This window comes from Bombus affinis, unplaced genomic scaffold (genome assembly GCF_024516045.1).
Source record: "Bombus affinis isolate iyBomAffi1 unplaced genomic scaffold, iyBomAffi1.2 ctg00000070.1, whole genome shotgun sequence".
Taxonomy (NCBI): domain Eukaryota; kingdom Metazoa; phylum Arthropoda; class Insecta; order Hymenoptera; family Apidae; genus Bombus; species Bombus affinis.
This window is the reverse complement of record NW_026108823.1, coordinates 1,283,919-1,311,338: the sequence shown is the minus strand read 5'-3', so window position 1 is coordinate 1,311,338 and position 27,420 is coordinate 1,283,919. Positions and strand designations below refer to the sequence as shown.

The 27,420-nt window shown below is 35.4% G+C and overlaps 4 protein-coding genes across 11 annotated transcripts in view; 1 reads left to right on the top strand and 3 right to left on the bottom strand.

The window, feature by feature from the left end:
- Positions 1-20,073, top strand: part of LOC126927038 (G-patch domain and KOW motifs-containing protein-like) — a 42,655-nt gene extending 22,582 nt beyond the window's left edge. The window contains exons 1-4 of one of the 2 annotated variants that reach the window (XM_050743362.1): positions 18,673-19,074; positions 19,185-19,542; positions 19,622-19,725; positions 19,835-20,073. In XM_050743362.1, the coding sequence (XP_050599319.1) occupies positions 18,935-19,074; positions 19,185-19,542; positions 19,622-19,717 (594 nt within the window). In that variant the 5' untranslated portion in view covers positions 18,673-18,934 and the 3' untranslated portion in view covers positions 19,718-19,725; positions 19,835-20,073. Of the gene's footprint in view, positions 1-18,672; positions 19,075-19,184; positions 19,543-19,621; positions 19,726-19,834 lie in introns of those variants that run through there. The other variant, XM_050743363.1, reaches the window with a different exon arrangement.
- Positions 1-27,420, bottom strand: part of LOC126927056 (integral membrane protein DGCR2/IDD-like) — a 211,178-nt gene that overhangs the window by 42,901 nt on the left and 140,857 nt on the right. Inside the window, exon 1 of one of the 5 annotated variants that reach the window (XM_050743415.1) lies at positions 14,745-14,779. The exons of the other annotated variants lie outside the window; for them this stretch is intronic. The gene's annotated coding sequence lies outside the window, so the exon portion shown is untranslated. Of the gene's footprint in view, positions 1-14,744; positions 14,780-27,420 lie in introns of those variants that run through there. 5 annotated transcript variants of the gene reach the window in all.
- Positions 1-27,420, bottom strand: part of LOC126927052 (integral membrane protein DGCR2/IDD-like) — a 392,464-nt gene that overhangs the window by 341,676 nt on the left and 23,368 nt on the right. Inside the window, exon 1 of one of the 2 annotated variants that reach the window (XM_050743393.1) lies at positions 9,326-9,446. The exons of the other annotated variant lie outside the window; for it this stretch is intronic. The gene's annotated coding sequence lies outside the window, so the exon portion shown is untranslated. Of the gene's footprint in view, positions 1-9,325; positions 9,447-27,420 lie in introns of those variants that run through there. 2 annotated transcript variants of the gene reach the window in all.
- The window catches only part of LOC126927053 (integral membrane protein DGCR2/IDD-like), a 386,199-nt gene continuing 363,377 nt past the window's right edge, over positions 4,599-27,420 (bottom strand). For both annotated transcript variants that reach the window (XM_050743399.1, XM_050743401.1), the window contains exon 3: positions 4,599-5,037. In XM_050743399.1, the coding sequence (XP_050599356.1) occupies positions 4,864-5,037 (174 nt within the window). In that variant the 3' untranslated portion in view covers positions 4,599-4,863. The remainder of the gene's footprint in view (positions 5,038-27,420) is intronic.

The following is a 27,420-nucleotide window of genomic DNA, read 5'->3' as shown; positions in this document are numbered from 1 at the left end:
AACTGATTGATCCCCTATTTCTATTACGAGAATAGAGGTGGTTAGGTTTGAGTGTATACGAACAACTATACTGGGTTGGTTGATAAAAGTTTAATAAAAATAACGAAACAACAAGTTCAGTCAAAGATCAACAATTATAAACGAAAAAGATAACAGTCAAGGTTTGTTTAGCGGTTTGCTTATAACGAGACCTATCGCACAAGCAACAGCTTGAGACAGACGTTATGTGTTAGATTCGATTCAATGTGTAACGTTCGACGCGTCACAAGGAACTGATCGACTTTAGATGATTTCTTTGTCTCATCTTTAAGACGACCCCCACTATACTTAGGTCACGCCACCGTTCGCGCCTATGATCACGTATGTCTATTCTTGCGTGGAAAACGTAACGGACAAAATTCGACGTTTCGAGAACTCGCTGCTTGGCGATAGCTATGCGCTCGTCGATACATTGTATATGATCCTGGGGTCAGATAAGACGATCCGACTGCGACATTATAGGGCCGCGAGCGACGGTTAGAAAATACAGCCCGTGGTAAGCCTCGTGGCGTAACATTGAGGTTATTATTTCTAATGTATTTTTCCAGTGTTCTGCCTCGAGGTGTAAGGTTTCTTGACCCTCATAGCATGTGCTTTGAATTGTAGTCTCCCGCTGCGATGTACTTGTCCCCTAGGTCCTGGAAGTATTCTTCCCACATTTGTGATGTTATTTTGTGTCGCGGAGGCACATATACTGCTGACAACTGGAAGTAGTTGCTACTAGTTTGAACTGTAACGGTGGTTGCTTGTAAATATCCTTTGTTAACTTGGTTGTGTAGATAATGTTTGATATCGTTTCTGACTATCACTGCTGTCCCTCCGTGAGCTTTTCCTGAGGGGTGTTTGGTATCATATATGGTGTAGTATGGTATTTTCAAGTAGCTTTTTGTAGTGAAGTGTGTTTCTGAGACAAGTAGTATGTCTATATTGTTACTGTATATGAATGTTTTAATTTCGAGGGCCCGTTGTTGTAGGCCGTTTGAGTTCCAGGCTGCTATTTTTAGAGTGTCCGTTTTTTATTTTTTGCTTAGCACGTTTGTAATTAGTTGTAGCATGACTGTGATTTGTTGGGTTTGCTGTCTGAGTACTGCGTTTTGTTCGCTTATCATTCTGGATTACGATGTTATCTAATTAATTGTTGTCTATTTATTTTGATACTTATATTAACCATTATTTATAACATAATATACTAAATACAATTAGTATACACAATTAGTATAAGGATTAGTACAAGAAATTTTAAACAGCTTTTTTCAAAAGAACGAATCATTTACGATCCAGGGGTTTTCTGAAACTTTCGTTTCTCGTGATAAGTACTTTATGATGCAATAAAAAATTTTCTCTGAAAATTATACTCAAGATCAATTTCATGATCCATTTTCTCTAACAGATCTCCATCTTCCACAGCTACAACAAATAATTTTTTGACACTCTATACATTTAACATCGATTATAATTCTGATAATTGAAACACCGAACATCAATGTGTTTATTCACTACGCCAACACAGATAACAATTAACATTGATATATAATATATGTCGGAGATGAAAGAACACCGGAACCCCTCCTTGGATTCGCGGGAATACCGTAACGTTGCAACTTAGATTAAACAAATGCCGCTCCGATTATTCGAGATTTATGATCATGAGCTTGTGCTCGAGGCGACAATCAATCGCCGAAAGTAGCCGCGGTCAAAGGGATGAACGTTTTATCTAACAAAGGCGCAGAGTAACTCTATACCTCTCCTTAAAAGAAATAGTCGTAGCGACACGTGGCAGTAAATACTTCAATAGTTTCTATCCCGCGGCCCGCCACACGCAGATTGTGTCCTCCGGGTAAGATGATCGCCGGATGTCGGCATGCCTTTGTAGTGTATGTTTAGCTAACGTGAGAACCCGTTATAGATCTTAAGATTTAGTCAAGCGAAGTCCTTCAAATAGACTTTGTTGCAACTACGGGAAGATAGGAGAAACCTACCTTCCACGAACGATGCCCCCCGTCAACAACCACCCCTCAAGGGCGGTCAGCATCTCTTTCAAAACGCCGATATGGAAATCGACAAATTAGCAACAGCGCTAATTTCCCTCACCTTTGGAACGAAAGCTTTCGTTGACGAATCCGGGGATCTCATGTCCTTAGACACACCCATTATAGTTTTCCTCGACGGCATCATCGAGACGGAGATTCTTTCTATCGCACGATCTGATCGACGAGTGACAGTACCACCTTACAACCAGTGAATACCTCACATCTAGTTAACAAAGAGTTAGACTTGAACTGTGCGAGAACATACGTTTATCATCCCGTGACCGCGGATTCGTTTCGAACCTAAGATCATTATCACTAGTGCTACGAGTGCCTAATCTTGTTGATAAGCCTGTGCTAGTAAACTCTTTATTGTATCACGGCAATGGCTAATTGTAATGAGAATTCATCAAACGCCCCTCTCCATAATCCTGACCCTAATCCGACATATATATTCGACGATATATATCTGAAAGAATAGAAATTTCATTTAATCGACTATATGACCATACTCGGTTAAGTACCAACAACGACTATCTATCAACCTTATCTTACTTCCTCAAAGATATAGAAAGACTTTAAAAATATCAGCCATGTGATTTGGTCCTTTAAAATTTGGAAGTAATATAACGATAAAATACCATCAAAACCTTTAAATTTCCAATATTCAAGAGAAACTTGAAATCTCGTTTATTTACTCAGCAACAAAATCTTATTTACCTTCAGAGAACCTATACAATTTTTGCACAGCTCAATATCTCTCCTTTAAACAAAACATCAAAGTATGTTGTTCCTAACTTCAAAGGGCTCAACTCAATTTTATGATCAATTTTTCTCGTCCTATACGCTCGTTTCAAAGCTTATAATACCATCTACACCTTTGCCTTGTGTTCCATCCATGGTTCCTATGCATGCAATTTTATTATTATCGTTCCAAAGGATCTTCGCATTTCTGTTTCGCTCGTGATAGGTATTCACATCTGTTTTACCGTGCTGTTTCATCTTCTGGGAACGATATGGTCGGAAATGATATGATGTTGAATACGCACAGGTCGTTAAACGAGAATTAATTCAAGATAGATTCAAACGGAGTTAATTAAGTGATCCCAATTCCACAGCCTTGGGGGCTGAACGCGTTTTCCTTCCGAACGGTTCGTTCGTGTCGAGTGATGCAAATTTCAGCAAGTGTTTCACCTACGTGTTTACTATTAAATTTATTTCTTATCTATCTATATCTTATCTTATGAGAGTTTCGCCTGGTCTTAATTGGTTCTGTTGATTGTTATCATTGTGAAAAGTCGATTCGCTATATATCTTTTGTATAGAGAACTATTATGTGATGTAAGAGTGTAATGTTGTAATATTTGTGATCCTTACTTTATTAATTTTGTCACTGAGCCGTTCTTTGGTTCGTTGAGCAGTTCATGTTCCCTACTTGTTTCGCTTGGTACTTTCATAATTTTCGTAATTACAATAAAAGGTTTAATTTGTAATAAGTTAAAGATTTGGTCCCTTGCTTTATGATATACGAGAACCTTTGAACTAACAACTTTGAAGTGACAATTGAACGAGAACTGACAAGCTTTCATTTCAATCTATATTTAAGATATTTAATATTTAATCGGTTCTCGTGACACCGAATAAATAATAAATAATAAATTTGAAGGGAAAAAAACAAGAGATTAAGAAAAAATTCTGAAAGAGACACAAATCAGTAGTATTATTTTATATTACTTTGCGAATTACTTTTCAAGCATAAAAATAGTTTGACGGTCACTTGTAGTTCCTCCCTTGCCATTTCATTTATTAAATTCGTTTAATTTCGTAAACAAAATAGCCAATCGTGGCGAATTTGGTGTTTAAAATAGAATTTTGTCATACAGGCTGGTTGGTAATTGATAGTACAAGCGGAAAATTGGTGATTCTACTCGAAAAAAGAAGTCGAAAATATAGAATAAACATTTTTCGTCTGAGACTTTATTTTCGAGAAAATCGACTTTGAATTTTTGATCGGTATGCGTGCAACGCGTGCAACATATTGGAACGGTTTATCAACATAACGTCAATCGAAACACAATCTACAATAAAATCCGTTATAACGAAACGTGATAAAGTGCACGCGTACCGAGCGAAAATTCAAAGTCGATTTTCTCGAAAACAAAGCCTCAAATGAAAAATTTGTATATTTTCGACTTCTTTTTTTTTACCAGTTACCAACCACCCTGTATATCCAACAGCTCACTTTTTCTTTGTAAATATTATTAATAATTTTATCAATTTTTTATATTTCCATCCTTCATACAAGTGACAATGAATCATAAAATTTTCATAGAAATCACAAAGATTAGGGGATAAGTATACCACTATATTTTCATATATGTATATGTATGTATATTCCCAAATTACATGATAGAATATGAATAATATTGAACAAAATATAATCAAGTATACAGTACCATGGAAATACAACAGATTACAATTTTCTACCTGTCACCGATTCATCGTCATCTCCTTTCATTCTTTTGACATATATAAAAACAAATTAACCCGTCTGAAATAATCATACCTCGCTCTTTGAATACAAAAATCTATTCAAATGAAATAAAGGGGAAGAAAATAAGAATAAATATAATTACTCAGGTATAATCTTCTCGAGGTATAATTATTCAGTTACAAATGATTCTTCGTTAACACACTACATTGTACACCACTTCTTTTCCCGGTGGCTGAAGCTAATCGTCGACGTTTATAAGGTACGAATTTTGTCAACGGCGCCATCGGAATCTTTATTGAGAAATTAAAATATTACAATTGCCATCACTAAGCTCAGCGTCCACAATACACTATGTTTTTCAAGTTTAGGTGAACCATCGACGATAACCACATCAGATCCGGACCAATACTCAGTGCCAACCTCATCCAGGCATTCGAACTCGCAACATCGGCGTCCAACGCGGAATCTCTTGCAGCTCTGTAATAAGAAGAAATCGATTAATTGTACGGATCAAGCGTCACTAGACTACTCGAAAATTCAGGTCATTCAAAGAATGAAAGAAGAAAGAATTGCTCCAATTCCACCATTGCTTTAGCAAAACTAGTATTTGAGAACCATTGGTCAAATATATTATAACACTAAACGTACATTTCGGGAACAATAATTTGTGCTACGAAACAGAATACGATAAAGTTCAAAGGTTACATCGATTTTCAAAATTTTATAAATTCAGGTGTATGACAGTATCAGTCAGCTCTTTTTCTGTCCCCAAGCGCCAAAATTCATTCCGACTACCATTTTACGTATTTTACAGAAGTAAGCCTTCATTCATCTCCCATTCCATCCACCAACATGCTCTCGACGTATTATCTTCTAAGTAAAATATTGATGTTGAGCCAGACATCCAACTGAATAATCTTTTCGGTGTTACTATAAGGTATTTAAAACCAGGGTTTGTGCTTATACGTTAGATGTAATACTTGGCATGAAACCTGCTTATATTGATATTAAATTTATGCATAGTAGGATGTTGGACCATTGTCAAAATGAAATTACAATACACACAGTTTCACCGTGGAAAAGTGGATCTTTCTAGCATGTCTACGCAAATGAAGGTTGGAGGGGGAGGGGGAGGGGGAACTGTACATGCGCCAAACACCGTTACGTTCGTAATTTTTCACACAAATTTACAACTGTAGGGAAAAAATTATCTCTGATGTTTCAGACGTTAGAAATTGACAATATCGCATAACGGAATGCTGTGTTCTAGATATTCTATTTTTGTTACGAAAGTGGTACAAACGAAGTCCACTTAAGAATAGTACAACAAAATCGGTTGAGGTTAGGTTATCATGCAGATATCGCGGCTTTTGCTTTGGAAAGCACGCAACTGCCAGTCTCGTCGTCCCTTGTAAACGAGAGAAAGATATTGTAATTGGTCGGGATTAACATAAAACTCGTCGCATGCGATCAGATGGCCTGAATGTTTAATAAACGAGAGTAGAGTGCGTGCTACGTGGTTCTAGCAGTTTAGGCGGAAACTAATTATTGTAATATATATATATATATATGTCGGAGATGGAAAAACACCGGAACCTCTCCTTGGATTCTCGGGAATACCGTAATGTCGTAATTTAGATTAAACAAATGTCGCTCCGATTGTTCGAGGTTTATGATAGTGAGCTTGGGCTCGAGGCGACAACCAGTCGCCGAACGTAGCCGCGGTCAAGGGATGAACGTTTTATCTAACAAAGGCACAGAGTAACTCTATACCTCTCCTTTAAAGAAATAGCCGTAGCGACACGTGGCAGTAAATATTTCAAAGGTTTCTGTTCCGTGGCTCGCCACACGCAGATCCTATCCTTCGGGTAAGATGATCTCCAGATGTCAATATACCTCCGCAGTATGTTTAGCTAACTTGAGGACCCGCAATAAATCTTAAGATTTAGTCAAGCAAAGTTCTTCATTTAGACAAACAGTCCTTGTTGCAACTACGGGACGATAGGAGAAGCCTATCTTCCACGAACGATGCCCCCGTCAACAACCTCCCCTCAAGGGCGGCCAGCATCTCTTTCAAAACGCCGATATGGAGATCGACCAATTAGCAACAGCGCTAATTTCCCTCACCTTTGGAACGAAAGCTTTCTTTGACGAATCCGAGGATCTCATGTCCTTAGACCCACCCATTATAGTTTTCCTCGACGGCATCGTCGAGACGGAGAGTTACTATCCGGTACGATCTCGACGACGATTCAAGTAACTCTCGGATACGTAGTGATGGCCCCATGCATTAACATTGAGTACAACTTAGACGCTAAAGAAGAGTAGAGTTCGTCATCCCGTTGACCGTGGATTCGTTATTGAGCCTAAGATCATTGTCATTAGCTTCTCGAGTATCAAATTATCGCGATTACTTGTCCAATTCCAACATGGTCATGTTTGCACTAGTAAATATCTCCTCTATTGCATAGTGATCACGTCTAGTGTCAATAGGGATTCGTTTACGGCCTTAACCCTAACTCTAATCGTAACGCCAACCCGACATATATATATATATATATATATGTCGGATTAGGGTCAGGATTATGGAGAGGGGCGTTTGATGAGTTCTCATTACAATTAGCCGTTGCCGTGATACAATAAAGAGTTTACTAGCACAGGCTTATCAACAAGATTAGGCACTCGTAGCACTAGTGATAATGACCTTAGGTTCGAAACGAATCCGCGGTCACGGGATGGTAAACGTATGTTCTCGCACAGTTCAAGTCTAACTCTTTGTTAACTAGATGTGAGGTATTCTCTGGTTGTAAGGTGGCACTGTCATTCGTCGATGAGATCGTACGAAAGAATGACTCTCCGTCTCGACGATGTCGTCGAGGAAAACTATATTGGGTGGGTCTAAGGATATGAGATCCTCGGATTCGTCAAAGAAAACTTTCGTTCCAAAGGAGAGGGAAATTAGCGCTGTTGCTAATTGGTCGATCTCCATATCGGCGTTTTGAAAGAGATGCCGGCCGCCCTTGAGGGGTGGTTGTTGACGGGGGGCATCGTTCGTGGAAGATAGGTTTCTCCTATCTTCCCGTAGTTGCAACAAAGTCTATTTGAAGGACTTCGCTTGACTAAATCTTAAGATCTATAGCGGGTCCTCACGTTAACTAAACATACGCCACAAAGGCATGCCGACACCCGGCGATCATCTTACCCGGAGGACAAAATCTGCGTGTGGCGGGCCGCGGGATAGAAACTATTGAAGTATTTACTGCCACGTATCGCTACGACTATTTCTTTTAAGGAGAGGTATAGAGTTACTCTGTGCCTTTGTTAGATAAAACGTTCATCCCTTTGACCGCGGCTACGTTCGGCGACTGATTGTCGCCTCGAGCCCAAGCTCATGATCATAAATCTCGAACAATCGGAGCGGCATTTGTTTGATCCAAGTTACAGAGTTGCGGTATTCCCGCGAATCCAAGGAGGAGCTCCGGCGTTCTTTCATCTCCGACATATATATATATATAGAAGATTGCTTAGAATTTGGAGCTTAATAACATATCTCAAAATCATTGACATTAAAGAAGGTGAACCTTACTTACGAAATTTCCTTCCGTCAAATGATACATAAAAATTGAAAAAAATAATATACATAGTTTTGACTTTCTTCCGCATTATAATTTGAATCACTCGATTTATTCGACTAAAGATAATCAAGCAATAACCTCACTTTACACGTATTCTCATCACGTGAAATAGATCACGTCAGGGATTTTCAAAAGTCGATGGAATATTAATAGCGATTAATTATTTATGGATGTATTCTGCACGGTTAAAGCAATCGCCTAGTGAATTATCGAGTTCCAGGAATATGAGCGGTAAACAGGATTGCAGCTATAAATGACTCTCTAACGTGTATATTAGAGATGAATTTGATCATTTATCCTCATAATATGAAATACGCTTTCAAGTGGAAATCATAATTAACAATTTCTGGCAGCGAAAAGTAAATAAATCGATACGTTTAAATCAATATTAGAATTTCTTAATATTTTTATCAAATATTTTTATCAAATATTTTAACATCGTAGAAGTGTCGTTGGAGAGAAATATTAGGTTGTTCCAAAAGTTTCTTTCGTTTTCTAAAGAAATGATAGATGTACGATATTTTTTGTTTTATATTATTTTATTGAATTATGTGCGATCCACCTTTCTCCAATTTAATATAAAATAACATAAAACAAAAAATCTATCATTTCTTTATAAAACGAAAGAAAATTTTGCAACAATCTAATAGAAATTTAGTTTTAACACAATATAAAAATGGATTGTTATGCCCCTAGGAGATAAGAACAATATGATTAATATTAATAATGAATACGTTAACGTAACGTAAAGCAGCTTTTGCAGAAGGCTATTACCTGAAAATGTTTACTAAAGAATGATAACATGAATTTTCTTAAGTACCCCATTTGATACTTAATCTACTTTGTAAATACTGTACGTCCTAACTTTGAAAGAATGCAATTTTAGCCAGAATGTTTCAAATTACCTAGCCGTATTGTTTCCTTGTAATATAATTTATATTTACATTATCTCGCGTAATTCTTTCCACTTTATTGACTTCTAAACGTTAATGTAATATAATTTTTATAATATAATTTTAATCGAAGTTATTTAAAATTTGTAGTATCTCATCCCTACTAGAATAATATTAACAAATGTGCAGAGCTCAAGTCGAATAACACCGGCTCAGATAAATGATCATCAAACTTACTTTTGTTATCGTCGATGTCAGTGATTTTGAACCAGCCAACGTCCATGGCAATCAATATTATTTAGCCGGTCTTAACGCAATGTAAAAAGCAAAAAAAAAGAGGAAGGAAGGAACAGGGAAGCAAAGAGATAAAACGAATTTTTCATTTTTTCGAAACTAGATCGAGTTTCAAGCTGCTCGTAAAAGAGTCTGTAGCCAATCCGACTAAATTCGACGAACCGCGCTTGAAAATTCCCAGAGAACTGTGATAACCATCGAAATCTGTACAATTTGTCGATTCATCGCTTGATTAAAAAATGGAACAAAATGAGGCTGATCAGCCGGCCTTTCAACTTCTAATGATCCCTATCGTTTTACCCTAGGTTGAATGCTACGATATAAGCCGAAACAGCTATAAGTAGGGTTCACGTGATTGCCGCCATCTATTATTCACGCGTTACACATTCGCCAGACGGACGCGTCTAACGGTTGACATTGTTTTCTACCCTCAGTTCCAACGCAATTACGTTGCTACGTGCAATCAAGTCTCGAGTGAAGCTAATGATAAGTTGTTGTTCGATCCTACACAATTACTAAAATTATTCAAATTAAACTAATTTAGTCTAAAAAAACAAGTAATTTCGTCATATATTTCCTTTCATAATAAGCCATGGTTGGAATATAGTAGCTGACGAAAATATTCGTATACTTGTAGAAACATTTTAGGGCTGTATTATGCATAACGGCACTATAGAATTAATACTGTAACAGAATTCTACTATCATGGTTATGCTGGTAATATTCGAAACAAATCTGAAAATCTATGTAGATGTTGTAAGATATTCAGTACGAGTACTTTGCATTACTGTTATGTACATAATCACGACGAGATAAGGAAGGTACTGTTCTCTATTGCTCATCGCTACCCGTTGCTAGTAGCAACGTACTATGCATATATATCTCGTAAAGATTTTAAATGTAGCCAACGAGACCATTTTTAATATTTGACTATCGTGACCCATTACAGTTTCATCACTTTCGATTAATTGAACACGACCCGCACCTTAAGACTAAAATACACAATATAAGTATGGCACAGAAAATCTTTTAAAATTTACGGACGACTATTTATGGTATTTAAAGGCAGCAAAGATAATAATTAGCTGCGGATTTTCCTCGAATCGTAGCATACAATATGGAATCTGATTATTAAAAATTACAATGGAAATACAGTGGATTTCCATAAGATATTCGTGCTTGTGGCATTTTGGAAATAAATTCTTAACCCAAATGGACGACCTCGATACTCGAGAAATTTTGTGAAGCTGACGTCAATGGCGATATGTACTGTTGTTGTGCTATCATTTCATAGTAAGCTGTATTGATTGCACTTCTATTCACGGAATTGATTTATTCCACACAAAAGTTGACAACAATAATCGAAAAAAGAAAAATATATTACCGCCTTTCACATCAGCATACACAAGCACATAGGATTTCACACGAATATACACACTTGTAAATTCGACGAAACGATCAAATTTAATTATTTTTCGATTTTTCGGGCATCAAGTACTACATCAAACGTTACACATCAAACGTTAAAATACGGCGAGCATACAAAATGTACAAACCACTCTAAATTAATTAACTTTGAACGTTATTGATTAATTAAAAAAACCACTGTTGCGTTGAGTTTTACATTTTAAAAAGTTGTTATCCGTTTTTGCTTTGTTTAAAACTAAAAACAGGACTACGTTCATTGTAAGTCGTAAATATCCCTTTTATTTATTTAAACAAACAGATATTTAAACAAACAATTTATAAATATATAATTTATTTACGTATATTTGTAATATCTGTTTTATAAATTTGTACAACCATTTATCCATTTATCTATTTTATTTGCATATAATTTTTATAGACTTTCTTTTCTTTTCTTTTTTTTTTTTTTAAGAACGAAAAATTGTGATTCTATTTTAAGACATGTCAGGCTGAAGCGATACGCGATATATATTTCTATTCGGATTTCACCGTCGTCGTAATCGATGCTATTGGAAACGTTTCACGATAGACGTCTTACAAGCGCTTGCAATGTCCGTCATGTGTAAGGCTCTACCACTGAATCGCGGCTGCCATTTAGTGATTAAGGTCGATCACTTAGAGACGTTAATCCGCCATAATGGTGAGCAATACATCGAAGCCATTATTGAAAGCATAGTTACGCTTTAATTTCATCGATCTTATTCACAAATAGAAGTGTACAAATTATAGGATTTCCAAATATTTAGTTTAGTTAAAAGGAGATATGAAAATGACAGGTATATTCAAAGGATAAAACAGAACCGTACGATTGTAAAGTTTCAAATCATTATAACTATTTAAATTTGAAAAATCCTACTATATTTATACAATATATTTTTATTAAGAATGGAAGAAATTTCGAAAAATACGACAACACTTTTTACTGTCGTCTTGAAGCACACCATATGTTAAGCTTCTTCGTCGTTACAAATTTTATCGCGGATGTAACGAACGTTTCGAACATGTAGCACGCACGCGTCAACGCCTACATTTGGATTTTAAATATATGTTTTATGCATTAAGTGTATTAACTTTCTTGCGCAATTTCTTTCAATTTGTTACGATATGGAGGGTTTAATTACGTTTAAGATATCTATCTGAATCCTTTAAATTCGAAGTTCTTTAAAAAATTACGTTACGTAAAATAATCGTTTTTCCACTTTATTGTATCATAAAATAGTTACTTAAATTCATATTACTTAAAGAATCTTCCTACAGAAAGAATAAAAAAGAATAAAATCCTATATGTTAAATTTTACGTGATTGATGGAATACATAGCGATGACGAGAACTAACTACAGACAACAAGAAACTATTAGCGAAGGCAACTGGTGACTATGAATGTCGTCTCTATAATATGTGGCGACTAAGGAGAACAACTACCAACTACGGATAACAAGTAACAACCAACTGTCTCGTTTCTAAGAGGCAACTAACTTGCAATTATCCTCCTTTGATGGTTTCTGTAGCGTGATATAGGTCTTGAACGTAGTTAAAGAATATGGTCGCTGCTGAATGGCGATTTGACAGCAAAGCGATCCCGCCAGTTCAAAGCTTGACATTACAAGCTACCGAAAACCATTAATCTTGTTATCGAATATCTAGCTTTCAGAAGAACCCTTGTGATATGATATGACGTCATGACATTTTTATGACGAAGACGAACAAACACCGACCTCTAACGAAACAAATTTTTATTAAGTGCCGTATGTGGGTTGCAGGCCGGCCAACCAAGGAAATTTATCGAATGTATAAAGTAAAATATATACGAATATATTCGATATATCATAAAATGCCCGCGTTACATCATCTAACAGCATAAAGAAAGCTAAATTTAAGGAATTAAAAAATTGAAATACCAATTATAAGAGAGTTAATTAAATTCAAACCTATCCTATGGTCCTAACCTAACCTATGGTCTCATAAAGACCTATATTTCCTGGAAATTGATATCGTTCGAATTCTAAATTCTCCTTAGAAAGTATCATAGAGAAAATATGAAACTTGAAAAGTACATCACGCTGATGCCTCGATAAACCGTCGTGTCGATAAATCCATGTGTTCGAGCGATGAATTTTCCCCAAACAACAAAAAACTGAAGGAAAATCTTCTTTGAAGGACGTGACAAGGTAGGGGAAGCGGTAACAATGATCACGCGATAAACTGATGGTGTACGTATAGAACGAGTGTTGCGAGAGAATTATCGAGAAACAAAAAAAGAAAAAATAATCGTCGGCCGGCGCGACTATACGCTGTCGACGGCCAAACAGCGACTGAGACTAACTGAAACGAACTCTGTCGCAGTATGAGCACGGGCTGCGTTCGCGGATCGATCGAACACGTTCTGCGCCTCTCCGCGGCACCGGCGTCAAAGCCACGCCCGATGGCTGCAACGCACTGGTGCACTTGCAACATTAACCACTGGTCCTTCCTTTTTCGTGTGATATTATACCAGCATCTGCGATGCCATTTCAAAGACCGCAATCAAAGCATTAAATGCCAGATTAGAGCGACGCGATAATATTACCCGAATATTCGTCCGTAAATGTTACCGTATAGATGTTTAATTAAGCATTATTATGCTTCGAATAATTTACTATCACATGTTCCACAAGAAAACATATGTTTCACTTTTCCCCGTAGTATGATTGTAATTTATAACAAATATTTATAATTTATAATTTGAAATATTTATAATTCACTGAAAGTATCTTCCTGTCACGATCATAGACGTAAAATTTCAAATTAAAAGTACCAAATTAAAAACATATGGTATCCCGAAACCAAACGTACGACATGGCGAATCACGATGATACGATAAAAATTGATCTATGTCTTGATTTATTCAAACAGAACGAACTTACTCGAACTTTTCCAGAATAAACGATTTATCCGATAATATCCGTCACCAGCTTCTCTTCCTTCAACGGTAACAACTGACACCGAAAGCTCGAGAGACCCGAACGGTGAGACGTACCCAGAAGCAATGCAGTTACCTGGGCAAAGAGTCCCAAAGACCAAGGACGTAGGAAATTTCGAGAAACGGAAATGGAAACTGGAGTGGCGCGTCAATCAGCACTGACGGAAACTAATAAAAATGGAAAAAACCAAACTAATTCGTTTCACAAATTATTAAAACGATATTATTGAAAATTTCACTCGATTTTCTCACTGCACACGTCAATATTTGTCGAAATATCAATATTAAAAAGTTAATAAAAAAAATATCCTCTTTCTTCATACCTGTCTTTCTCCCGGGCGGCGAAGGAATACTAGAATGTTCGAGAACAACGGATACTTTTTGATTTTATCTCGATATCAATTTCAATCTTTCTAAACGAAATATAATCTGAACGATGAAACGTTTGATCAAATAATGTTCTTCGTTCGATGCTAAAGGAAATTGAGAAGAAACATCGAAAATTCGTTAATAATTAAAGAATAATTAATAAAAGAAATTCGTTAATAAAACGAATTTCTTTGTTTCTGTTAGATAATAAACTTGATATACGTATTGGTTTTTAAAATCAATATAGCTAACCAATGGGCACACTTTTAACAAGGGTGATGGAACATACCAAAAATCTTTCAAGATGGTCTTGGCAACGGAAGAGTCGAAAATATGACAATTATGAATGAAAAATTCTAATATTTTACAGCTGGCAACGATAAACAACTCCAGATATTCTCCTAATTAATTTACAACAAATTCGCGTATATGATCGATAGCTGACGTCACTGTGTCCCACAGCCCTTGTAAAACGATAAGAATTTCCTGGAAAAACTTGTAGCCACGAAATGAAAAAGATGATAAAACTTCTAACAAGAGTACTGAGACGAGCAACTTTGTACTTACCCCTTCGGAGTAGGGAACGTGATTAAACGTCCGCGAGTTCGAAACTTTTGTAAGTCACTGCACGGCCGCTGCTTATGGTGGAAATGTAATAGATATAAGTACAGAGCGCGTGAGCGAACTAAAAACGCGATATAGGGGTAAAGAGAGAGACCGTTCCGTCCTTCTCTAATGCCCGCGTACTTGTACCGGAAATGTGTAACAACGGTAAACGAGCGCCGTCAGTGTCCACTAGTGTGCATGCCTGATTAAACAAGGACAGAAAATGCTTATATACAGCCTTCTCTTTCTATTTCCATGTCGCATCCATCTTACTATACAGTAGACAGGATTCGACTATTCCATCATTATATTCGCACCCTGCTTACGTGTGAACTAACATTGCCATGACAACAAATCGTTCGTCTCCTGTTTGATGCTCAGTTTTCAACGGAGTTGAAGGGAAACTTTATAAGAGAAAGGAAGTGACGGATTGTCTCAAAGTAATAAACGAAAATTCTCGTAACTATCGAAAAACGATAGTCAATACAAGGATATCATTATCACATTTAAAACTATTACAATGAACGGTGATTTATCGCTGCAAGGTACCACAAATAAGATATCTCATAATTTGCGAAAAGAGGTAAGGAATATTCTAGATTTTAGACTTTGGAACTTCCATGACAGTCATGAGTGTGTTTTGTCATTGATTTGCCATATTGCGTTTTTCACAATTGTTGTTCATTTTTTGTGATATTTTACACTCGCACATAGTATCTATGATTTTTTCTTTCGATAATTCTTATAATTATTGTCAATAATTAATTATTTATAACCATTTACGCTGTATTATATATCATTAAGATTTATCTTTGCACGTATCAAGATAGTAGATAACAAAATTATGTTTATATATTTATATTATGTGTATATATTTAGATATCTTCTTAGTTGCAATTTTTTCGAATAATATCGGCGACCAATCGAAATAGAAATTAGTGCGGAAAGAGGGGAAGGAACCAAAATTTGAAAATCGACATCGGTAACTCAGTAGTTATAGAGTAACTCAATCGATAACGTAGATTAACTAGTTATAAATGAAAATATATTTAAATTCAAACTTTAAAAATTAGAAATTAAAAAGCAGAAGGCAAAAAATTATCGCCGAGGATTTATATAATAATAAATAGACAGTACATTCTTTTTGTCTGTCTTACCTAGAAATAAAACAGTTAATTGATGATTATCGTATAGTGTGTACTCATAGCATAAAATTTGTTCAATGAATTAAAAATTATATTTTTTAGATATGTAGACATTAGCGATGTATTAATCCGGGAAGCTCGTCTACCTCGGAAATATCGAGTCTGCGACAACGTCGATTTGGAAATTATTCTTACAGAATATGAAAATTATTATTACAAGATGAAATTCCAAAAATATCCTATATTGTGCAAGAAAATAACTGAAAAGGAAATAAAGACGAGGGAAATGACAAATGCGAACAAAGTGTAAGAATTTAAATTATTTAACACTATTCAACGTTCTCAACGTATTCAACGTATCGATTACGATATCATTCAATCTTTGAAGAAGTAGTAAAACGTGTCAAATCTGTTAGCAAACAAACGAGAAGTGAGTCTGTATCTGGGTCTGTGAAAGGGAGGAATGCACAACAGAAGATGAGGGGTGATGCTACGGATGATATTAATCTCGCAATGACAGTGACATCAATTTTCGCCAATGAAAGCGATGAATCTTCATCAGAAGAGGAGAGCTATTTAACATCTTAATGGAACAATCCACGCAATCAAAGATATCAAAATAGGCTCAGAAGCTTTATATAGACAATCTGGAATTATGGAAGATTATTGAAGACATTTCATGCGTAAGTTATTTTCGATTAATATACGTATTGTAAATACTGATTTCAGTAAAGCTTTAAATAACGAATTACATAACATTTACGGAAATTAATATGGAGATTATGCGCCATTTCATCTTTGTATTGTCGCAGGAAATCATACTAACAAAATTAAATGTATATTGGGACAACATCGTAGGCCTAGAGGAATGTAAATCTGCTATTAAGGAGGCCATTGTGTATCTCCTCAAGTACCTTATCTTTTTTAAAGGCCCATTTTCTCCCTGGAAAGGTATTCTGCTATACAAGCAATTACGAAATAAGGAAGACGATGTTGGCGAAGGCAGTCGCAACAGAATGCCAATGCACCTTTTTTAACATAACGGCCAGCTCATTGGTGAGCAAATGGAGAGGTGATTCCGAGAAGTATATCCGTGTAAGTTGATTTCCTTTGTCTATGAAGAAGAGATTCTGGAATATATCTATCATATATAATAATAATCATATATAACTAGAATAGTTGTTTGGAAAACGAAATGATATTACGTTCGTGATGAAACAATGAATTTAAGGAATTTTGAATATAATATTTAATAAATAATAAATACATTTGTTAAACTGAACAGGTTTTATTTGAACTTGCCTATAATTTTTCGCCTACAATTATTTTTATCGATGAGATTGACTGGATAGGCACAAATAAAGGAGTAAACTGTACATTGTCTGAACCTGCAAAGAGATTCAGATCAGAACTTCTTTCTAGATTGGATGGATTAGTATCTAACGAAAATTCTAATGTAGTTCTTTTGGCTGTAACTAATTGCCCTTGCTATGTATATCACGCTATTTCAATGTTTTCTAAGTAGAAAATATCTTAATATCATAATTATTCATTATCTTAATCTTAATTATTGTGTTGTGCGGAATATTCCTTTGTTATTATTAATATAACAGAACAATAATATTTATTGTAAATATATTATTAGGGACATTGATGCAGCTTTACGCAGATGCCATGAAAAGAAAATATACGAATCATTACCAAATGAAGTTACTCGACTTGGTATGTTCAAATTATACCTTAGCAACCAGTTATTAGAGAATATGGATATTGTAAACCACATAATAAAATCTACTGAAAAATATTCTTGCGTGGATATAAAATTGCTTTGTAAGCAAGCATGGCTGCTAGAAATAAGTCCAATATGGGAAAAACTTGAAAAAAAAAAAAAATAGAAACATCTGTTACGACTTTGAAATATGAATTAAAGAATTATGAAATAATAGCAAAATTGTTAAAAAACAATGTCACCTACAGTTACGGATGTGGATAGATATGAAGCGTGGAATAAATATGTATGCCATAAGAACATATTTTAAAAAATATAAATGCTTATCATATAAAAATATAAAAATATAAAAATATAAAAATATAAAAATATAAATGGTTATAAATTATTAATATAATTATCGTTCGAAAAATTGTTCGTGTGCATGCATTTATGTGTGCGCACGGGCTATAAACAAGTTTGAAATATTCGTTCTACATATATACGTGGTATACATATTCCCTTATAATATATAATATGTGTAATCTGAGTGGTAATATATCCACGTATTACATATGTGTTAGTGTATTTTATCGATAATCTGTCTTTTATTTCCTCTTATCTTATTGACGCATGTAAGGGCGCGTATATGCGCCGGGAAAAAGCTATGGTTATATATGGGATTGTTAACAAATAAAAATTAATCTAGGTGTTATTAAAGAAATTTGTTTCACCTTCTAAACTTTTTGATGATTGGTTTACTTTGAATATTTTGCATATTTTTGCATATCATGAGCATTTTGTACATTTCTATACATTCAAATTTTTTATGAATATAAAATGATCCGCACTACTATCTACTTCATAGTATACTCTATACGTTTAAAATGCTCCATTAGAAGCTTAAATCTATCAAAATACAGCTCCTAGGGAAATGTGAATTTTCACATGAACACATAATATCGATTTTCTCATTGAAACGTATAGGCAGGTATATACTAGCATAAGCCACCTTCGGCATTTGGCCGTATGGTGCAGCACTAGCTTTGTAACATAGAAAACCATAGGCGTCAGTTCTTCTTGTTTCCTCTTTGATATATGTTTACTTTAATGTCACTTATTCAGGCGCTTGATACATTGTCGGAATGAAATTTTAGTAATGTGCAAGTAATTTTGAGTAGATTAATAAAGTATAATAAGATATTAGATTCATGTACATAGATTCAAGTGACATCAATCTTTATGTCTAGTATATACATGTGTATTGATCTATAAGTCAGTGTTAAAATAACAAATAAATGGCAGAAGAAGGAAAGAAGATTTCCTTCGGTTTTGCGAAATCTATTAAGAAACCTGTGTTAAAAAATGCTATTCCACAAGAAAAAAAGAAAGTTGATTGCATTGAATGCCTTGATGAGAAAGGTATTAAAGTAATAGGGTGAGTTCAAAAAGTAAAATTTATAATCAAGAAACATATAACCACAACCTAACCTATAAAAATCACCAATAGCGGAATATATATATTTGAAAACAATTTTTTTATTTCAGTGAGGAAGAAAAAAAAGATGAACCTCTAATTATTCCATTACTAGGTTCAAAAACCTGGCATGATAGAATTCTTAATAAAATAGATGCAGACATTTTCCTTCCGAAGGCAGATAAGGAAAAGGTAGGAGACGCTAGTGTTAACGAGGCAAAATCAAAGCTATCTAATGGAAAAACATCGCCAATAATATCAATAAAGAAAGAGCCAGTTGAAGATAGTGAAAATAAAGTTGTTACTTTAGAAGAGCAAGCGACAAAAGAAATCATTGAGGAACTTAAGTCAAAGAATAAATATGAAACTAAAACAAATGATTTAACTTTACCTTTAGTAGAAGATGAATCATTAAGAGGCAAAGAACAGGTACGTTATCAACATATTGATGTGCAATGCACAGATGTATTACATTTGCATATTATAAATATCGTTTTGTATTTTTCAGTCTACGTTAGAAGATTATGAAAAAATTCCTATTGATGCCTTTGGTGTAGCAATGTTAAGGGGAATGGGATGGCAACCAGGAAAGGGAATTGGTTGAAATGAAAAGTATGAATTTTACTCTGGATTAAATTAATTATATGTATTTATCACTTATTGGAAAGTAAACAGAGAACATCATTTTTTATTTCACAATCGTTTATTCTAACTATTACAGATTAGTAGCAGCTGTCATACCAGAATTACGACCAAAAGGTATGGGTCTTGGAGCAGACAAAGTAGCATTGCAGAAGAAAAATACAGATTCCAAAAAAGAAGAGGAAGAAGTTAAAATCGAGAAAGGAACATTTGTGAAAATTATAGCTGGAAAACAAAGTAATAATTATGGTCAAATAGAAGGATTCGATGATGATGCAGGAAGGCTCATAATAAAACTAGCTCTTGGTGGAAATATAATATCTGTAAATGAATTTATGGTACAGCCAGTGACTAAATCAGAATATTCTAAGAACTCAAAAGTTCAAAGTTAATATGAAGTGTTAGTTTTTCATTAAGGGACATTTAAGAAAATAAATTTGAATTGACATATACATATAAAGACATAATCGGACATGTAGAAAAACTAATTCAAGAGTACCTGTAAGTGTGTTGTTGCATGCAATTTTTTAAAGGTCCCTTCTAATTTTATATAAAATATGATAAATGTAGATCGGTCCGTCGTGTCCAGTAGTTGGGTGACTAGTGGGTTGTGGTGGTTGTTGACTCTTGTGTTATATCTGCTTCTGGACTTGTGTATTTCATCTTTGACTGTAGGTATCTTGAGGTCACGGTGGATTGTTTCGTTGGTAACATACCAGGGTGCATTTGATAGGGATCTTAGCGTTTTCGATTGGAAGCGTTGGAGTATTTCAATGTTGGAATTACTTGCTGTTCCCCATAGTTTGATTTCGTAGGTCCAGACAGGTTTTATTGCGGCCTTGTAGAGGATTATTTTGTTCTGTATGTTTAGTTTGGAGCGTCGGCCCGTGAACCAATAGAATTTTCTTAATTTTTCCTTTAGTTGCTTTGTTTTTTCTGAGATATGTTTTTTCCAAGTTAGCCTCCTGTCCAGGGTCATGACCAGGTATCTTACGGAGTCCTTGCTTGGGATTATTGTGTTGTTAATGGTGACCTGGGGGCAGGTTTGTTTTCGGAGCGTGAAGGTTACATGAGAGGATTTTTTTTCGTTTATTTTGAAACCCCATTTTTGGAACCACTTTTCCATGGTGTCGATACTTCGCTGGAGAGTGGATGAGGCAATTGCCGGGTCTGCGTGGGTAGCTAATAGTGCTGTGTCGTCGGCAAATGTTGCTATTGTTACCTCGTTTGATATAGGTAAGTCGGCAGTGTTGATGGAGAACAGTAGGGGTCCGAGGACACTACCTTGGGGTATGCCGGATTCTATTGGGAATGTTGCGGAAGTGGCGCCTAGACATTTAACTATGAATTGTCTGTTGGTTAGGTAGGATTTTAAGATGGAGTAGTATGGATGGGGTTGGATCTTTTTGAGCTTGTAGAGTAGCCCTTTATGCCATACTTTGTCGAATGCCTGTTGGATGTCTAGGAATACCGCTGAGCAGTATTTTTTCTTTTCAAGGGTTTGGCTGATCATGTGGGTTATGCGGTGGATTTGCTCTACTGTTGAGTGTTGTTTTCGGAAGCCGAATTGGTGGTCTGGGAGTGTTTTCAATTCTTCTAGGAGTGGAAGGAGACGATTCGTGAGCATCCTCTCGAATAGTTTAGACAGGGTAGGTAAAAGACTGATTGGGCGATAGGAGCTGGTTTCATATATTGGTTTACCGGGTTCAGGGATGAGGGTGATCAGTGAGATTTTCCAAGCCTTGGGAAAGTGTTGAAGGCGGAGGATAGCGTTAAAGATTGATGCGATGAGTGCAATCCCTTTTATCGGAAGTTCCTTGATTGTTTTATTTCCTATTAGGTCGTGACCTGCTGCTTTCTTGGGGTTTAGGCGACTGATTGCTTCTATGATCTCTGAAGAAGTGAAGGGTTCAATAGGAGGGGACATTTGGAAGGGAGTGTGCAGATATTCGGTAACGTCCGCTGCAGCTATGGAGGAATGTAGTTGGAATACTTCAGTCAAGTGTTTGGCAAATAGGTTGGCTTTTTCTATAGGGCTACGCGCCCATCCACTCTGCGGATGGCGGCTTGGAGGTATTATTTGTGGGAGACGCGTGTGTTTCCTGGAGGCCTTCCATAGTGAGTAGTTGGAGTCGGCTGTGGGGGACAAGCTGGCGAGATATTTGTGAAAACGGTCATTATTGTAGTTTTTTTTATAGTTTTGGATAGTTTTCTAGTTGCGTTGTTTAGTTTGCGTTTGTCCTCCGGTGTTCTATGGATCTGTCATATCCTTCTTAGTCTACGTTTTTCTGCTATTTTTTTTAATATGTACTGGGGGTATTCGTGATTGCTGATGGACGTTTTTGCCGGTGTGGAGAAGCGGATAGCGTTTATTATGCTCGTGTTTAGGTATTCCGTGGCTGCTTCGATTTCTTCATTGGTTTTTAGTGAAGTTGAGGCTGAAGTTGTGTGTGTAAAGACTTCTCTAAAGAGCTGCCAGTTGGTGTGTTGGTTATGTATGGAGCCATTACGTGTATTCTCGATGATAGTTGAACTGACTGTTACTATCACGGGGGATTGATCAGAGGAGAGATCAGCCGAGGAATTGATTTGGACGTGTCTTGACGAGATATTTTTTTTTAATGAGGAAATCAAGGAGATCGGGTATTTTGTTTGTGTCGGTGGGCCAGTGTGTGGGTTCGTATGTGGTAAGGTAGTTGAGGTTGTTGGTTATTATGCTGTTGAGGAGGTTTTTGCCTCCTACTGTAACCAGTCTGCTGCCCCATTGGGTGTGTTTGGCGTTGTAGTCTCCTCCAGCTATGAATCTATTGCCCAGGGTGTCCAGGAAGTCGTCAAAGTCTTCTTTGGCGATGGAGTGTCTGGGAGGGCAGTATACAGCTGAAGTGGTGATTGTACCATGACAGTCTTCTATTGCTACGTTTGTTGCTTGGAGGTAGTCTTTCTGGAATGGTGGAAGTTCGTAGTGCTTAATGTTTGATTTGATTATGATTCCGGTGCCGCCGTGGGCCTTTCCGCTGGGGTGTTGGGTATGGTAGAACTTGTATCCGTTTATGTTCAGGTAGTTTTTGTCGGTGAAGTGGGTTTCAGTTATGAGCATTATGTCGATTTGCTGGTGTTTTAGGAAGAGTTCTAGGTCAAGTTTGCGTTGCGCTAGACCGTTGGCATTCCACAGAGCTGTGCGTCTTGGTTTTATTTTGCGTCGGGGCGTATTAATTTATCCGATGTGGATACACCGTTTTTTTGTTGTTTTTAGATACAAGTGACGAGAAATTATGAAATGATATTTTAAATTTAAACTGATTTCATTCATTGATTTATTGTAGCGACAATGGTAACTTGTTTAAATAAAGATTTTGTAAATAAAATATTTAAGGTCTAAAATAATAAATAAACACATGTGAAAACATTAAAGCTGTTATCCTTATTCATGGTCTTGTTGGAACGTGTTTAACGAGCGTAACGTAGGCGTGAAAACGAAAACGTTGAGACTCTTGTGGCGTAAAAAGACTGAATTCCTCATAAAAATACAAGAAACGAGAGGAAACGTGCACATAGTTTATTCTCGACCTTGGATACATAAAACCAAAAAAAAAGAAAAAGAAAAAGGAACAAAAATTTTTATTGGTTATTTACCGAAACTCATTGTATCATTTTTATTACTCTATATAAAACGTAGAATCATATACTGACGAATGTTATTTCGAATTTCTAACTTCAGAACGATAATTACATATTTGAAATTACCAATAAGTGGTAGTAGCATTAAAAATATGGAATATTCAACGAGATGAAATATAGGTAAAGTATTTAAAAGAAAAAAGATTGAAACGTTCGATGTAAAACGATGAAATTAAATGATTGGATTTGAAAACTTGATTCGGTTTAATAATTCGATGAAAAAAGTATTCATCCTATGAAAAAAGAATTCATGTTCCTGTCGATATATCAACGACGTGCGCCGTTACTTCCCACTGCTCTGCCATTCAAATGCAATACTCGAATATACATGGCGAAAGAAATGGAAATTGAGCAATTTAAGGGAACGAATTACTCTCGCGTCCACGTAACTTCAAAATGTTTCACGTGTCCGTGTTTGCGAAACGAAATTCGTCGTTGTCCAACTAACACGCTTGCAGATGCTACGTTCACTTTGTTGCATATAGGGCTTAAATATATGAACAAATAGAACGGCGCAACTGTCACTAGCGTAATTTTTAAAGTGAATTAATGCATAATCTCGTCATCTACGTTTGACCATGATTATGGCAGTGATCATTGTTATATACGAATCTTCGTGCAATATATGTGAAAATTCGTGGTTGTCCAATTAACACGCTTGCAGATGCTACGTTCACTTTGTTGCATATAGGGCTTAAATATATGAACAAATAGAACGGCGCAACTGTCACTAGTGTAATTTTTAAAGTGAATTAATGCATAATCTCGTCATCTACGTTTGACCATGATTATGGCAGTGATCATTGTTATATACGAATCTTCGTGCAATATATGTGAAAATTCGTGGTTGTCCAATTAACACGCTTGCTGATGCTACGTTCACTTTGTTGCATATAGGGCTTAAATATATGAACAAATAGTACTGCGCAAGTGTCACTAGCGTAATCTTAACGTGTTAAAGTGAATCAATACATAACTTCGTCATCTACGTTTGTCCATGACTACGGCAGTGGTCATTGATATATGTGAAGCTTCGAGGAGTAGATGTGAAAATTCGTCGTTGTCCGGTTAACACGCTTGCAGATGCTCCGTTCACTTTGTTCCATATAGGGCTCAAATATGTGAACAAATTGAATGGAGCAACTGTCATTAGCGTAATTTTAACGCGTTAAAATAAATTAATGTATAATTTCGTCATTTACGTTTGATCTACGTTTTTTCATCTACGTCATCTACGGCACCTACGCGAATCTTATTGATTACGTCTTTGGCAGTGTTCGTTGCTATAAATGAAACTTAATAGTTGTTGAAACCGCTCGAAAGTCGTGTTCCTAAATCATTCCCTCGTCTCGTATCGTGTTCATCAAATGGAAAAGGAGATTGTGTTTTAATGAAATCGCTTGTTACTATCAATCTTGCTGTGTCACTCGCATAGGAGAAGAAAGCGAGGAAGGAGAAAAAAATTAAGGTAAGGTCATCAATGAGCAAAATGTTTAATGTACATTAAAATTGAGTCCGCTGCAACCCTCGTGACTTTTAAAATTCCATACGTATATTGTTATACGTAACATTGCCATATTAAATATATTCGATCAAATATTCAATCTCGTTCCCTGAAAGCTGTTCCTGGATATCTGGTTGGATACTTTACGCACGGAAATAGAGAGTGTTAACAGTAACAAACCCTCTATGTAGTGTTTTTGCTTTGCTCTTTTGATCAGGTAGATGACATTTTGCTTCGAAAAACGGATATATATACCACGGATATGCACATACAGAGTATGTGTATCGATATACACATTGATATACACCTTTGTACAAAGTGTCAAAAAAGTATTTATCGCGGTATTTTTTTCAAGCCATTCTACACCTTCGATTTGATGAAAATTGGTTAAATAAGTGTAACGCAAAATTGATCTTGACCACAATTTTCAGTGTCAAATTGTTTTTCTATTGCATCATATAGTGCTCATTAGAAAGGAAAGTTCCGTTGTTTTAGAAAAAATGTTTGAAATTTCATTAATACTTAGATTGATTTTATTCATATTTTAAGGTCAAATATGGAATACAATAACATCAATACTAATATCTACTTTTTTGTGCGAATTACTTTATATTTCAATCTTCCTTGATACGCCGTGACAAGCAAAAGTGTAAACACAGCCCGTTGATTTTATGTAAAAAGCGAATGTCGAAGGTATAATGAGAAAAGAGCATTATTTGACCATTCCACAAAATAATTTACCTAAATAGTAGTTAATTCTATTGGATATAATAAACGTGAAGTAGTACTAGTGGACGAAATACCTATGTTGAAACCTTGATTCGACGAGTATAATTAATGTGCAAAACTGTAAACATGGTTTGAGATATCCATTTTTGTAAAATGTTTTGTACATTATTAATGTTAATGAAAATTAACTATTACATTTCGTTAATAATAACTTGTAGTTACTGTTACCTAATCTTTACCGATCACTTGAGAAATTAGTCTTTTACATTTATGTGTTTACTTTTTTCGCTCGTCACTGTACATGTTTAAGTCAGATATGAAATATCTGGCGTATTCCAGCGGCTTTGATTAAATCTAAGATGTTGATATCCTTAATATTGAGAATGTTGTTGGAAACTATTATGCTGCGGTCTACCATTCGTTTTTGCCTATATATACCACGGAACAAAGGATAATTTTCACCGAATTCATCCAGAGCATATTTTCTAAGTTTTACTGTATATGATTACGCCCATTATATTATATTATGTTATTACGATGTTATCTAATTAATTGTTGTCTATTTATTTTGATACTTATATTAACCATTATTTATAACATAATATACTAAATACAATTAGTATACACAATTAGTATAGGGATTAGTATAAGAAATTTTAAACAGCTTTTTTCAAAAGAACGAATCATTTACGATCCAGGGGTTTTCTGAAACTTTCGTTTCTCGTGATGAGTACTTTATGATGCAATAAAAAATTTTGTCTGAAAATTATACTCAAGATCAATTTCATGATCCATTTTCTCTAACAGATCTCCATCTTTCACAGCTATAACAAATAATTTTTTGACACTCTATACATTTAACATCGATTATAATTCTGATAATTGAAACACCGAACATTAATGTGTTTATTCACTACGCCAACACAGATAACAATTAACATTGATATATAATATATATTTGACGATATATATCTGAAAGAATAGAAATTTCATTTAATCGACTATATGACCATACTCGGTTAAGTACCAACAACGACTATCTATCAACCTTATCTTACTTCCTCAAAGATATAGAAAGACTTTAAAAATTTCAGCCATGTGATTTGGTCCTTTAAAATTTAGAAGTAATATAACGATAAAATACCATCAAAACCTTTAAATTTAACGCACGAAAACATGTCTTCTTTGCTAATGGCGTACTATAAATATAAATATTTGAATAAATATTGCGAATTTCATATTGCTAAAAGATTTATACTATTCGTTCGTAAATAATCGTCGGATCTATATTTAAGTTGAAACTGTTGCATTAGATCTCTTTTCTTACTTAAAATTATTTGGATTGGTAACTTGGATGTAACATGTAATTTGTTCTTCCTTTATAAATAGTGTACAGAAGATACCAATTCAGAGAAATGGAAGGAAAGTCTAAAAGCAAAGAAAATCTACAGGAAGATAAAACGTTCGAGCCTTGCCAGGCTATATAAGATGCTAAATAATTTCATTTTGACAATGGTCCTACATCCTACTATGCATAAATTTAATATTAATATCAGCAGGTTTCATGCCAAGTATTACATCTAACGTATAAGCACGAGCCCTGGTTTTAAATGCCTTATAGTAACACCGAAAAGATTGTTCAGTTGGATGTCTGACTCAACATCAATATTTTACTTAGAAGATAATACGTCGAGAGCATGTTGGTGGATGGAATGGGAGATGAATGAAGGCCTACTTCTGTAAAATACGTAAAA